The sequence below is a fragment of the Cupressus sempervirens genome, chromosome 3 (assembly GCF_028749045.1).
Source record: "Cupressus sempervirens isolate cs-2001-9-10 chromosome 3, ASM2874904v1, whole genome shotgun sequence".
Classification (NCBI taxonomy): Eukaryota; Viridiplantae; Streptophyta; class Pinopsida; order Cupressales; family Cupressaceae; genus Cupressus; species Cupressus sempervirens.
The window spans coordinates 85,721,029-85,736,324 of NC_143120.1; the positions used below are offsets into that span (position 1 = coordinate 85,721,029).

A 15,296-nucleotide genomic window follows, 5' to 3' on the forward strand; every position below is an offset into this window, starting at 1 on the left:
AATCTATCATAGACCACACTTAAGGTGGTGTTCAAATCTTGTATTATAATTGCTTTAATTCTCTCCTTGCTTAATAGGGAGTGTTGAGAAATTTAACCTCATAGTGAATTGAAGCCAATTCCATATGTAATATATGTTAAATATATGTGTGTGTGTGTTGATGAATTTATGTTGATATCCTTAAATATGCCATTCTAGGAATATCATACTAAGATGATATCTCTTCATATACTTGAGCATAATGTGTTCTACAAATCCTCCCTAGCTAAGAGGGAGTGTTAAAAGTTGTAGCTTCAGTCAAATTGATTCGATCTGATATACATTAGTGTTTTTGGTAAATCATCATTTCCTATATATACATATCCGTGTAATAATAATATATATTATAGTATTATATATATATATATATACAAGTTATTATTATTAAATATATATATTAATTAAATGATGATTAAACCTTTTAGAGACATGTCTCCTCTCATATTTATATGAGATCCAAATCTGCATTTGGAACATATCAATTACAATGGCTATATTATTACATTTGCAGAAAACCAATCCATGTTTATTAACAACCTTGAGTTGATCCAAGGAATGGTGAGAAGGGGGAGCCTTTCCTTTAATGTAGGAGAGACTTGGTCTCATATGCTATGGCTGGTCTACCCATTTTGCAACTAGATTTTCACAAAACTGTCAGTTGCAAAATATATCCACCCAACACTTCCATCTATCTATTTGAAAGAACTGCCCATCTAAACTTTTGCCACTGCTTCTTTTGATCTTCCACAATTTGTTTTGCATTTACAATAGCATGTTGGAACAAGTTGCATCTCAACTCCCTTGACGAGGGCATCTTGTTCCTTTCCCTACAACTATCAAAGCTATCACAAACTTGACATTCTACAAAATTTAGGAATGAGTTGCAAATTAGTATACTTGAAATGGAAGAGAAAATAAAGAGAGCAAACACGATCCAAGTCCAAAATTATAGAAATTTGTTCTTCAAATTCCCTAAAAAGTCTTCCCAATCCTCTCTAGAATGCTTGCTTGCTGTTGTTTGTGTTTAATATGGATGAGTCAAGATTCAAAAGATTTTTTCACGTCTTCAATTTATTTTCCACATTCAACATGTGTCACTGTGGAAAAATTGAGTTTTACTTTTGTACTTACATGCTTAAAGAACTCATGAGTACTAATCAACTTGTCGAATTTGCAATCTATGGTATGTATAGTCAACCATCGTGACCTAGAACTTCTATGTCGATGACACTTGTTGCAAGACATTTTTATTGAATATGTTGCAACAACCTCTTTGTAAAAGCATTAGATCTATTGAACTCATGTTGCACCCTTGTTAAAGAATGCAGAGAAACAATTCAACATTTGCCAAGTCTTAATCGTGATGTCTACATCTTTGGTACAATAGAATGTCTTCTTGAACCAAGTCAGTGCAGAACGAGGGAACAATCTCCCTCAACGAGTGCTTAATTTTATCGAATTCTACTGTTAATTAAGATGCAAGGTAGTTTGTGCTTTACAATGTATTCACTTTTGGATTTAGAAAAAACTTATGGGCTTTGCCTTTTTTCTATAATTCCTTAGCTACATCCTATAAATTTTGAACATAACTCCACAAAACAATTTAATCTTTGCAAAGCTCCACCTTATTGCTGATTAGGCATTCAAGATTTGACCTCTTTTTAATGGATCCTAAAGGCACCATTAAAATTTTAAGCTTCTACTCTACTTGTTTTTATAATATTTCCTTGATTGCATTCATCTCATATCACTTTCAATTGACAAGTTGCTTAAGTAGTTTGTGAGATCTAGCCTTTGATTCACAAACTAGGTTGATTGCCACGAGATCAACAAGCAAGGGAGAATTGAGAAGAACGCATGTAAAGGTCATTACTATTGGCCAATTTCACTATAGTGCAATAAGAGATGAACATGTTGCCCTTATTACATCACTAATGGCCAACAACACAGTCAAGCTTTTGGCTAAGTAAATTGGGTGAACCAACCAAACATGCCACCTAAAACCACTTGACAATACTAGACACGTTACCAATAACAAGCCCTTACAAAACACTTGCATCGAGAAATCACATATTGACCAATGACCATTGACCACCAAAGCCATGTCCTCCTTTTCATTCATTTTTCTAAGTGGAGCTTTGTACCTTTCATTCACTTTAGCCAACAAGAATAAACTGATATCATGCCCACTAATATGTCTCCTTAGACCACATGGCAATTTTCTGTTCATTGTTGCATGGTGGACCCCTTAAAGGTTAGCACAATTGCAATTCCAACCAATAGGAGTTGGCGAACAATGCCGAAGTATTGCACCATATTTCTGTTGAAATTTGAATCAGTAATTGCAATCAATGGCCATTTATCAAAGATGTAAATGGCTAGGACAACATGTGAAGGCCCTTAACTTTTTCCTTTTAGCTACGGAGCAATGAGAACTAAACATGTAGAAGACATTAAATCTTAGTGAAGAAAAAATACTTTGGACCTCTACTAAATAGATTGAGTGGGGGGCGAGGGTGGGGAGAGCACCTTCATTTTTTAGGGATAGGTGGCAACGTTATAAATTAACCATCTAATCTAATCTGCACCTTAAAACCACGCTCCGACAAGCAACATGCAACCTGCATTAACATTACCATCAAATGAAAGTTGTGCAAGCATATGTTCAATGATTGACCAAATGATTTCATCACATTTATCACCCTAGACAACATAGCACTTGTCCATCGGTCCACATAGCAGGGATCCACATGAGTGCTCCATATTCTCCTTTATTGACAAAATGAGTTATGACGTATTAGGGGATGTGTGCATTGAAAGTGGCCGCCTCATTTTTTAAATTATTGCTACCTAGTTTGTTAAGTGGCATGTGGGTCGATAGCTCACATTGATCAGCTAAGATTAATGGCCAGGAGTGAAATGCAATGGCCAAAGATGGTAGCCACTTTTCAATGTTTCACTTTTGTGTAGTAGTGAATTGTCATGAAGCTTGACTGTTACATTCTATGCTCCATGGAAACCCTGTTAGAGTGGGGCTACCATTCCACCAAAAGACCGATCTTTCAATGTCCAATACAACCACTCAACTTATAGTACACAGGAGGCAGTTAAGCCCTTGTCACGAATCCCGAGGGGAGCACTGAACGCATTTCCAACAATCTCCCCCTCAGCGTTACCCGAGGGGTCTGAGGATTCGAACCTGTGACCAAGCTTTAATATCACTTGTTAGAGTAGGGTTGTCGTTGCACCAAAAGATCGATCTTTCAATGTCCGATACAAACACTCAACTTATAGTACACAAGAGGCGGTTAAGCCCTTGTCACAAATCCCCAGGGGAGTGCTGAACAAATTTTCAAAAATTCCCAATGCCAAATAGATAATTTGGGCCCACTATATTTAAATGAGTCTTTTGTCAAACATTGATTAATTCATTATTATATAGGGTTGTGCGGTGGAATATCCCGAATGGATATTTTCCCACATTTACTCACAATTAATTTTCATAAAAATAGCATGTCTTTTGCAAATGAAACCAACATAATATACCAGCAATGGACCAGTAAAGGCTCTTTGAAATACTTAATTCCAAACAACTTCAGATTTGCTATTGTATTATAAAACCAGCAATACAACAACACAATGTTTTCCAATATTAGATACAGTAAAACAGTCAGATTGGACAATAAAGATAAGTGTAAGCACAAGTGGGACACCTGAAATGACGTCTCCCACGAACAATGGGTTCTCATTCACTGTTGTACGGCTAGAGGGTTTCCGTATTAAAAGTTGGTTCTGAAAATGAAAGCAGCCTGCCTCCAAGTTTCTCCAAGAGAAAACTGATCTGAAATCCAATAACCAAGCATATCCAAATGAACTCCTCATTCTTCTTTTAAGGATCCATCCTGTGACTTAAGATTCCCAGTTTATCTTTTTTCTTATTTCCCTTTTGTCACCCTTTCCCCTTTATAATTAAAAGGGACTTTTTAAATAGTTATAATTTAACTCCAAAGCCATGTTATAATTATTCAATAAGTCGGACTTGTAATTTTCTAATGTCCCCAAAAAAGGGACAGTACATGCAGGGTTTGATGCACCTGGCTTCTGACAAATGATTAATATATGCATCACTGTGAATTTCCCATAGAATGCCAAACATTCGTATTCAATGCCACCATTTGAAGGTAAAACTATGTCAGGATTTGACAGACTGCATTGACACATGATCAATAGTGGGGGGTGAAACAGCCGCTGCCAAAGTTTATTCCTATACCTTTTTCTGGTTTGCAGCAGAGCATAGAGAAAAGTTGCAAATGTATATGAAAAATGTGAAAATACTGGTGCCAAGTCATCAAATAAACACAAGGAAAGGACTTAAGTTATGGTTAATAACAAATGATAGGTTAACATTCAAACAGAATAAAATGTGCTGGTTAAGGGCACAAGTCTCAGGCACTTTCAGAACCAGGCTGGCATGATTATAAACTTGAAGCTTGGTAGAACACCAAAAATGGAGATTTTATATGAAAGCCAGAAGATTGGCGGTAGAGCTTCCTTTAGTCATTCTTGGCCATATTAAATAAGAACACTAGCAGCAAATTCTAGAGGCATACAAAGGGCCAGAGGACGAGGTTGGAAGGGAATTTCACAAAATGTCAGCTTATGAGGCACAACACAGGACACTAGTCAATATTTCTTAGATTGCTTATAAGCATGAAGGTCCTAAAGCAATACTAAGAGGCATATTTAGGTTATTTCAGACCAGGTGTCAGCATGTTGTATTTGTTCTACTTTCTTTAGTCAATTTTTTTAAGACTCCCTACTTTGTTTTGTGGGAATCAAATCAGACTTCTTATATTTTCTATGAAAGTTAATTTGTGTGGATTTAAAAAAAAAAATAATGTCAATATGATGTTTATTGTGGACTGTGTAATAGCCCCAACACTTGCTACTCATTTATTATTTTCATCTTGTTTTTTGACAATTGGGCTGTCATAACCAGAGTACACTAATTTTTAAACCTTTTTGAGTTGAAAGAACAGATCAAAGTCAGAAATCTTTGCCAAACAATGCCGGAGAAAGAACAATTGCTTGGCTGGATAAATTAAGGAGTTCAAATGGTAGCTTACCTACTTCCAAGATTCGTCTGAACATGCAGAGAGTGATGCAGAACAATGCAGCAGTTTTCCGCACTCAGGAGACTTTGGAGGAAGGTAATTCTAAAATAGGAATCTTATTTTGTTAAATTCTGAGTGGTCATTTTTATTTTATTTGCAAACATGCTCTTAAAATATGTTGCAGCACAATTCCTGTTGATTCCCTCAATCTCATTTACAAATTCAGTAGCATTGCCTTTGAAGTTTTTAGTTGTACCTTATGCTGACAAAATGATTTTAAATTTAATAAGAGTTTCCACAATACAGAAGGAAGAGTTGAAGTGGAAACACAATTTGAATGAAAAATGCTGAAATATGAGTCAAACAAATCATTAATTAATCATCTTATTATTTTGTAGAACTCAAGTGCTTCAGTTCAGTTCTTGGGAGATTAATGAATGAATTAGAACTTTTCTCTTGGGATGTTAGGACTGTGGAATAGATAATTTGATATTTATAAATTTATTCTGCTTTTGTAAGTTTGGATCACTTTAAGTTAGTATAAGAGAGATAACATATATCTCCATCCCACAGCCATGATAATCTTCCATAGTTGCATTTCTGCCTCTAAATTCATCAGTGTAGTGAAGGCATCCCACAGTTATTGGTTTTTTGTACATTAATGTTGTAACAAGAGACCTTGCTAAAAGTACAAAAACAATTCAGAGCATCGTAAACTAATTCTCCATCCATAGTGGAAGTAGAAGGAATTGTTTTCATACTGGCCCCTGATATATTGATTGTGAGTGGGCCCATGCAAGTTAACACCTTTTATTTTGACCTGCACTATTTGAGTAAGCAGAATGGAACATTTGTGGCAAGTCTCTATATGCTTTGGATCAATACCATCCACAAATTTATCTAAACAGGTCAACCTCTTTCTGAATTGATATTGTTAATGGCGAGACAGGCTGGGATGCAAGTCAAAAGTCTATCACTTTAAAGTTATAAAGAGAGGACCAAGGGTGGGAGCTTTGAAATAATACAATTGAAAGACAAAAGCTTTTGTGATCCTATCATATGCTTTTGGATATAATGAATACAATACTAGAAAAAGTTGATTTCGTGGAGCACCATGTTTCGTACTTTAAACACAACTGTTTACTTGGGTATGGTTCTGTTTTTGTGTATGTTGTCATTGATATCAAAGGTCAATAATTAAGGTTCTTTATTGTACAGGGTAAACGGATACTTATCGCATATAGTATGGTAAGATATAACACATAACAGATGTTTTATTCATATATGCAATATGCACTCCAAGTATAATGCTTACAATGACAATTATGATGATCTCAATAGTCCCTACGGACAATGTACATATACTTTCCCAAAGTGGTGACTCAACTGTCACGTGCCCTTTCGGATACAATTCTACCCATTGGCTACAATATAGAATTACCGATAACATCATCCCCCCAAAAAAGTAAAGTCATCTCCGGATGACAATTGCAAAATGTCCAAGATAGATTAACAAAATGGAATACATTAACTGTGACTAACTATAATAGGATAGATCTTTTTCTGTCACATCACATTAACATTCCTCCTGTGCCTGCACCAAACTGGTCTCCAAAAACACGTTGCATTTGTAGCCTTTGCTAACACATTACTATCTCCCTAGCCAATTTGACCTTGATAGCCATCCGTGCTGCCTTCTCTGTTTCCAACTTTGTCAGGCTAACAATGCTGCCCTCTCTTATTCCTAGGCTTCCTTCTCCACGACCGGCCTGGTAGCTGACTCCTCCCGAGCCCTCTCCATCGCTACCTGGTCTGCCTAGCTCCTCTGAAGGGTATAATACACATCCCTGTGTATCTCAACTATCTCCCAAGTCAGAGCCTCTACACGACTCTCCATACTCGACTCTCTCGTGGTGGCCCAATCCTGGCGCATCTCTGCAGTCTCTACATTCGGCCATCCACGCTCCTCAAAACAAACTGTAAAGGCTTGCTCTAGTGCTCTCTCCACCTCTGGCATATAGACACTCCATGCTTGCAGCAGTTCCAGGTCTCATTAGTTGGTCACACTTCCCAAGATTGATAGCTGAACTGACCGAGGGTCTAGAGGGCATTGCCCCTAGCGGGGTTGAGGGGCGGGGTTAAGGGGCAATGCCCCCGAGGGGTCCTGGGGCAAAGCCTTCGGTGTATTTTGCCTCTAATCAAACCTTCACTAATCGTGATGTAATTTGCTCTATTCAATCCTAATATATTGTTTTCAGCCGTATGACACCACTCCTTGTCTCTTAATTCGTACGACAAAACCCCTTTGCTGCCTTCCTATTGTACGGCGGTATGTTGTATAGATAGCTATAATATAGCCATACTTCCTTTAAACCAGTGGTCGTATAGTGATGCTCCATGCTTCTCTCTGCCGATGTGCCTACCATCTGTGTGTAAGTCGATTACAAATCTTCAGCCTCTGCTTTCTATGGATAGGGTATTTTGTTTCCAATTATGTTTCACCTTCGCTTGTACCAGCCAACCCTACCCGAGGATGGCGTTGTACCCTTTTCTTTTTAACGGTATGACCACGAAATCCAATAAGAATGGCTACGTCCCGATGGTTACCGGTTGCGCCATCAGGGTCCCTAAAGGCTTGATTCCATGTTGATCGACAGTGAGTAGTTGAAATGTAGGTGGCCACAATGTAGGTTGGCCCAACTTTTTACATATATCCTTTGGTAGCACGTTTACTCCTGACCCTCCGTCTACGATTGTGTCCGTGAGTACAGTTCCCAGTATACCCATCTCTACTATTGCAGGATGTCTTCCCATAGTGAGTGCCAATAGCATTGGGTTTGTTGTAGTCACTCCGTTGCCATCCTTTCCTGTCTCTTCTGTTGCTTTCCGGAGTGGTGTCATGTGTAGTATCGCCGTTCATAACTAAGGCATTGTAAGAAGGTCATTCAATTTCATAGGAACTTTCATTTGCATTACCTACCTTATAATATTTTGTTCTACCAAGTTCCTTTTCGAGGTGCTGGTAGTGTCTTTTGTTTGTACTTTTTCGACTTGCATTTGTTTTTCCAACATGGTTCATGCTTGCTGCAACCTCTTCTTTTCTTCCTCTGCGTCTGGGTACATTGCCTTCTTTGCTTTCTTGCGAGTGATGGCTAGTTTCTCCTCATCACATGTTCCGATGCCTAACAAGTTCACCCCTTGCTTAGGGCATTTCAAATCCTCGCGGTCTCCCGGACCACACCATCTACATAACAGCTGTGGTGTTTCCTTTGTGGTACAGTCTTTGGCGAAGTGCCCCCAGAGATTGCACGCGCGGCATTGTATCATCGGCTGTCCGCTCGAGTCATACTGTATTCGACTTCGGCCCCCATTGTTATTATTATTGTTGTTACCACCTCGTCTGTGCCAGTTATTGTTATGGTATCCTCCTAAGGTTGCGTTGTTGTTCGTGTTCGTTCCTGCTCCTGAGGTGGCCACTTCCTGCATCAGCAACACTTGTTGATGTCCCTTCATTTTCATATTGAACGGGCATTCCTTGGTGGAATGTCCCGCAATCTGACAGATATCGCAAAATTGTTTCTTCGGGCATGAGCCCTTCGTGTGGCCTTCCTCATAGTCCGTACACCACAGTTCCCCCTTTATTGAGTCAGGATTCTTTTTCAGATTTTTAAACTCCATCCGTAACATATCCTTTTGCAATGCTCGAACTTTCTTGCTTGACTCCTCGTCACTGCTACTGCTTCCGAAAGACGAATCGTCTAAGTCCGACAATTTGTTTTTCTTCTTCTTGCTTGTTTTCTATTCGCTCTCCAGATCCATCGCCCGATTATATATATCTATGTACGATGCTGGAGGTACCATTTTCTTTTTCTTTTTCAGTGCTGGTCGTAGTCCTACAAACCATTGTTTTTTCAATCCGTCGGCTAGTTGGCTTTCTATTTTCTCCACCAACTCTTTCAGCCTTCTAGCATATACACAGATTGTTTCATTCTTTCCTTGTTTCGTACTATATATTTTTGCTACAATTTCGTTATCGTCCCTTAGCAGTCGGAACTTTGCTATGAACTCCTTTACATTCGACCATGTAGTTAATTTTTGTGGATCGGCATCCGAAAGCCAATCAATCGCTACACCCCGTAGGGTTGCTAGAAACTGTTGGACCCAATCATCTTTGTCTATTACACCGTTTTTCGTCTCTATTGTTTCGCATGTCTTACAATGTTTGATTGGATCAGCCATCCCATCGCCATTGAACTTTGGTAATTTTTCCTTTGGTCCTGCCATTGGTACTTTCTTTGGTACTTGCTGTGTCTGAGTACTCACATTGTTCTGCACAACCGTGTTGCTCTGAGCATCCGTATTGTTCCCAACTGTGTTGCTCTGAGCACCTGCATTGTTTTGCACAACCGCGTTGCTTTGGATAACCGCCCTACTTTGGACAACAACGTTACCTGGTCTAAAGGGATCTTCTTCAAGCAAAGTTGTTCGATTCTCTGCTTGTATTCGTTCGTCGGGTGTATCGGGAACGAAGAGTTCACTCCACGCCCTTGCTCCTTCAGCACTTCGAGCCGTGCGAGTTACTTCCCTTTCGTTCAGATTCTTTACCCTCGGCGTATACAAGTTAAGGAACTCCTCTCTTGTCTCTTCCACCAAATTCAATCGTTGTCGAGTTTCTTCAAGCAATTCCTCGGCACTCCTCGGTCTGCTAGGTGAATGCACTCCCTCCGTTTGTGCTCCTTCACCCCCTCGGTGTCCATTAGTAAGCTGCTGAAACTTTTGTCTGCGCTTCGCCTATTTTGCTAAAATCAATACTTCTCATGTTGTATCTCATCCTTATCTTTTATCTTCTTCCTATATTTATTAAGCAGATTTGGCATTAATCTTCATAACACTTCTTTGTTCCAAGTTCGAGTATTCCCACCTATCACGCAGGTGACTCGGGTTCGATCCCCGACAACGGTGCCAAATGTTTACCGTACAGGGTAAATGGATATTTATCGCATGTAGTATAGTAAGATATAACACAAAATAGATGTTTTATTCATATACGCAATATGCACTCCAAGTATAATTCTTACAATGACAATTATGATGATCTCAATAGTCCCTACGGACGATATACATATATTTTCCAAAAGGGGTGACTCAACCATCACCCGTCCTTTCGGATACAATTCTACCCGTTGGCTACAATATAGAATAACCGACAACAAAGGTTGTATTAATTTTAGAGGATTACTCAAAGTAATAAAGAATTGGATTGAGCCGCTTGGTTGTCTCCTTTAGCTGTTTGGGCTACTTGGTTGCATGCCTTAGCTGTCTACTTGAGCTGCTTGCTTGTCTTCTTCAGTTGCCAAGTCAGATTATATTCCACATCATCAGTTGAATGTTCAAAGGAATCGAATTAATCTTTAATGGGCTGCAATAGTTTATCGGCATTTGGTAGCTAAATTTATTATGCATTCATGATACTTTTTCAATGTTTTATGGATGGAGTCCAAAATTCAAGCTTAGTGGTTTTGTTTGAAATAAAATCATTTATTTATCTATATTTGAACAATGGCTTTAGATATTGGTTGCGGCTTATAGCTTGGTTGTATAACTTCTTTGAAGGAGTCACACATTTTCAACATGAAAGTGCATGTGATATAGATGATGATTCTATTCTTGGGACTTGAGCAATTATTCAAAATTGAATTTTTCAATTTGACGTGAATGCTTTAAGTGGAGCTGTTTTAAAAAGATTCTATTCTTGGGAGTCGAGCAATTATTCAAAATTGAAGTTTTTGATTTGACATGAATGTTTGTTAATGTAGTTTTTTAAATTTCCTAGTGGGTTATTTATTTTTCCCTATATTGCTAGTTTTTTCCTACACTTTTAATAATCTTGCTTAGGTTAATAAAGCATTTCTTATTTAGAAAGTGGTTGCTAGGTGTCACCTTCCTACATGTGAGCATCCATTAGCTATCTTAGGAAGATACTTTGCTATCTTTAGTCTGATAGATAGTTGCTCCTCATTGGTCAGTGTTGCCGCCTCCTTCCTCTTTCTAGTTTATATGAGCATGCTACCTGGCTTGTATTTGGGATTGATTTCTTTTGCATCCTCTTAATGCTATTTTGCTTTTAGCATTTGCATTACTCTCTTGGAGACTAACTCTATGTTGCTATTTTGATTTTGTATCATTTGAATTCGTAGTTTAGATATTTATTTTGTGCACTAGTTTTTAGAGAGTTATCAATCTTTTCAGATTCTAACATGGTATCAGAGCTTTTTTATGTGCAAGAGTAGATTTTAGTTTCCTCATTTGAGAGATTCGGGGGGGCGGGGTGGCGGGCTAATAAATCTTATTGTAGTTTTTTGAAAAACGAAGTATGCTCTTCTCTTGCATCTTCGGATGATCTTGAGAATCAGAAAAGTTTGACAAAAACGTTTTGAATCTCTAGGGTTTCAATCTCCAATCTGACAACCAACTTGCATATTTGGAGTTTTCAATTAGTATTGTAGATTCCAGCATGTCATTGATGGACTTAGGAAGCTAATTCAACATTTGCATCATCTTTTGGTTGTTGGGGTCGTTTCTTGGTTGTTGGCGCCGTTTTTTGTTGTTAAAGGCGTCTAATTTACACTACAGCTACATCTTCTATGCATTAGCAAGAAAAATGCTTTCTAGGTTTTGTTCGCAACACCGAAAAACCATCTGGGTATCTTTTAGTTTTTGCATGCAATCTGTATATTTTGCATAATCGAGCATGGAAAGCTACAGCCGTATCCCTCTCCGTTGGCAGTCACAGATTTGAACACAATTTTCAAATGCTTCGTTCTTGCTCATATGGACTCCGATTTTGACGATTCTTGTTATGACCTTGGCTATTTTTTTGTGCTCTATCCACAAGTGGAGTTGTTTTTTGATTTTCATGCATACATTTTTCAGAAATTGCAGATTCTTGGCCGTGACTGTGCATAGTTCTCGTTTTGAAAATTTTGGAGGATTATAACTTTCTCATATGACTTCGTATCGAGGCGATTCTTTTTTTGAAAGTGCATGATTTTTCGAGTAGATCGCAGTGGTGCTATCTGTTTCTTTGATTATTGTGTCCAAGTTTCACTTTCAGGATATGCTCTTCATGAGGGTTTGTAATGCATTGAAATCAATACCACTAAGTATTTCTTTCTAGTGGTAGTTGTAAACACACTAAAATAAAGTGCTAAATCATATTTCTTTGGGGGGTTTTTTTGATTGAGTAAAAAGGGGGGGCATTGTCGTGGTTAGGTTCTCTTTTTTTTTTGGCATTTCTTCTCTGCATTTCTTTATCATAGATCAAACAAATATGCCCATCCTAACTCCATACAATTACTTTGAGTGGAAATCACGCATGACAATTCACTTACGGAAAGTTAGATTAAATAGGATAACTATGGGACTTGAAACTGAACCTAATAAAGATGAAGATAAGCCTAAGTGGTTTAACAAATGTGATGAGGCATATGGAACATTGTGTCTGTCTGTTTCTCTTGATTTTCTATTTCACATTGATCTTTGAATACACCAAATGAAATATGGTTAAAGCTAGAAATACTATTTGGCACACGATTCAATGAGGGTTCATATGTTGGAAAATGAACTAATTAGTTTAAGTCCAGGCAATTTCAACACAATCTAGGATTTCTTCACTAAATTGAAGTCACTAAGGTTGCAGTTAAAAAAATGTGGATTTGAAAAGAAAGATGAACAACTGATTCTTAGTATTCTCTCTAAGCTAAGTTCAGAATATTCTGAGTTTGTCTCTACCTTCTATGCTACTAAGGGTGCACTTGGTACTCAATTCACCATGCCATCTTTAGATGATTTTGCTATCAATCTCACTCGAGAACAGGACAAGCTAATCCAGATAGGCACTCTTAAGTTCTCTAAGTCACATGCTTTGGCTGCCAACCAAGGCACAAAAGAACAAAAAGGACAAAGTAGTAACGACAATAGTAAGGATAAACAAAATAATAGTGAGGAAAAGAAGGATCAGATACTGGTTGCTTCAAAAACAACTATTGATACCCCATCTTCCAAGGGCGATGAGCCTAAGAAAGAAAAGGTCAAATGTGCCTATTGTAAGAGACCTGGTCATGATGAACATAAATGTTTGAAGAAACAAATTGATCAGTTGACATACATTCTTGAGAAGAATAATATCAGTGTTCTTGAGTCTATCAAACAAAGTTCTAATAAAGGGTCTAGCAAGGAAAAAGGAAAGGGCAAGGCCCTTGTTGCAGTTGCTTCCTCACCATCCACTTGGGTTCTTCGTTCGGGTGTTTCGCACCACATGGCTTCATCTAAGGAAGAACTTGCATCCTTGGAGTTGTGTACTATGCCTTCTATTTTGATGGGTGATGACACTTCTGTTGAGGTGTGTGGGAGAGGGTCTGTTGGTGTGGGGGATGGCACATTCCATAATGTTCTTTGTGTACCCTCATTATCAATTGATCTCCTATCGGTATACCAAATCACTCGCAGAGCTTCAGGCAAGTGGGTTGAGTTCACTCCTAAACCAGTGGAGATATGTAAGTTGCACAGTGATTTTACAGTTGCAGTTGCAAAAGCAGATCATCAATCACGACTCTATCTGTTTTCTCACTTTGTTCCTGATCCTCCTTCGTCTGTTTTGCTCACTCACTCTAATGATGTGAGTAAATTATGGCATGAGTAGTTTGGCCATCTTAACTTTCGCTATTTGCATCAGCTCAACCAGTAGAGCATGGTCACAGGGTTGCGTTCAATTCAGTTTTCAGGCGGTGTTTTCCAAGGTTGCATTCTTGGTAAGCATCCTAAGGAAAAGTTTGACAAAAGTAAGGCATGGAGAGCTTCACAGATACTAGAGTTAGTTCACAGTGATTTGGCTGGTCCATTTCAACATCCTTCTTTTAGTAGGGCCCAATATTTCCTCATGTTCATTGATGACTTTTCTCGATATACTTGGGTGTACTTTCTCAAACAAAAGTCGGAGGTATTTGATCATTTTCAGGACTTCAAAACTTTGGTAGAGAAGCAATCCGGGAAAGCCATCAAAGTTTTGCGCACAGACAATGGTGGTGAGTATGTCAACCATCGGTTTGAAAGATTTTGCACTTCAGAGGGGATTGATTTACAACATTCAATTCCATACAATCCTTAGCAAAACGGTGTTGTAGAACGGAAGAATAGATCCTTGAAGGAAATGGCCAATTGTATGATTCACTCTAGATCTCTTGCACCACAGTTTTGGGCAGAGGCCATTAACTGTGCTTGTTATATCCACAACTGTGTTCCTCACCGAGCCTTGAAGGGAGTTACTCCTTTTGAAGCTTGGAACTGTCGGAAACCATTAGTTAAGCACGTTTGAGTTTTTGGCTCTCCTGCATGGGCCCACATTCTTGCAGAGAAATGCAAGGCCTTGAATCCGCAGAGCAGACCTTACATATTTGTAGGTTATCTTGATGGTGTGAAGGGTAATCGGTTGCTCCACCCTACTACACATGAGTTGTTCATTGAGAGGAGTGTTCAATTTGAGGAGGGACCTTCAAGCTCCCGTTCTATCACTTCTCCAACTCCTCCTACTTTGACATTGGAGTCACTTGGAATACATGACAGATCTTCTGATTAGTCAGATTCACCTGAGCTGTCTTCTACCTCCACTTCTGATGCAGAGTGATTCAGAGGACTCACCTCCTTCCTCTCCTAGTCATCATTCACAGGTTGATGATTCTCCTCTAGATTCTCCATCTTCTGGTCCACTTTGAGCTAGACAGACCTTGTAGTTTGCAGGTGATTAGGTTGGGGATCCATTAGACACTAGGCAGACTCGTTCACAATTCTAGGATGCTCCACATGTCTTCATTGCTACTGCCTTAGATCCACAGTCCTTTCATGAGGCTTTTGGTATTCCTGAGTGGGATATAGCTATGCAGAAAGAGTATAGTCCTAAGGGAAGAAAACTTGTTCGATGTAAGTGGATCTATCGGACAAAATTTGCAGCAGATGGGTCAGTTGACAAACAGAAGTCTTGTATGGTCGCCAAAGGTTTCTCCTAGGTTCTTGGGATTGACTACTTTAAGACTTTTGGGCCAGTTGCCCAAATGAATTCCATTCCACTTGTTCTTGCCATTGCTGTAG

At 38.7% G+C, this 15,296-nt stretch overlaps 1 protein-coding gene across 6 annotated transcripts in view; it reads left to right on the forward strand.

Moving 5' to 3' along the window:
- LOC149564902 (succinate dehydrogenase [ubiquinone] flavoprotein subunit, mitochondrial) overlaps window positions 1–15,296 on the forward strand; it is a 141,012-nt gene that overhangs the window by 63,068 nt on the left and 62,648 nt on the right. For all 6 annotated transcript variants that reach the window (XM_089818443.1, XM_089818441.1, XM_089818446.1 and 3 more), the window contains one exon: window positions 5,079–5,249. In XM_089818443.1, the coding sequence (XP_089674569.1) occupies window positions 5,079–5,249 (171 nt within the window). The remainder of the gene's footprint in view (window positions 1–5,078; window positions 5,250–15,296) is intronic.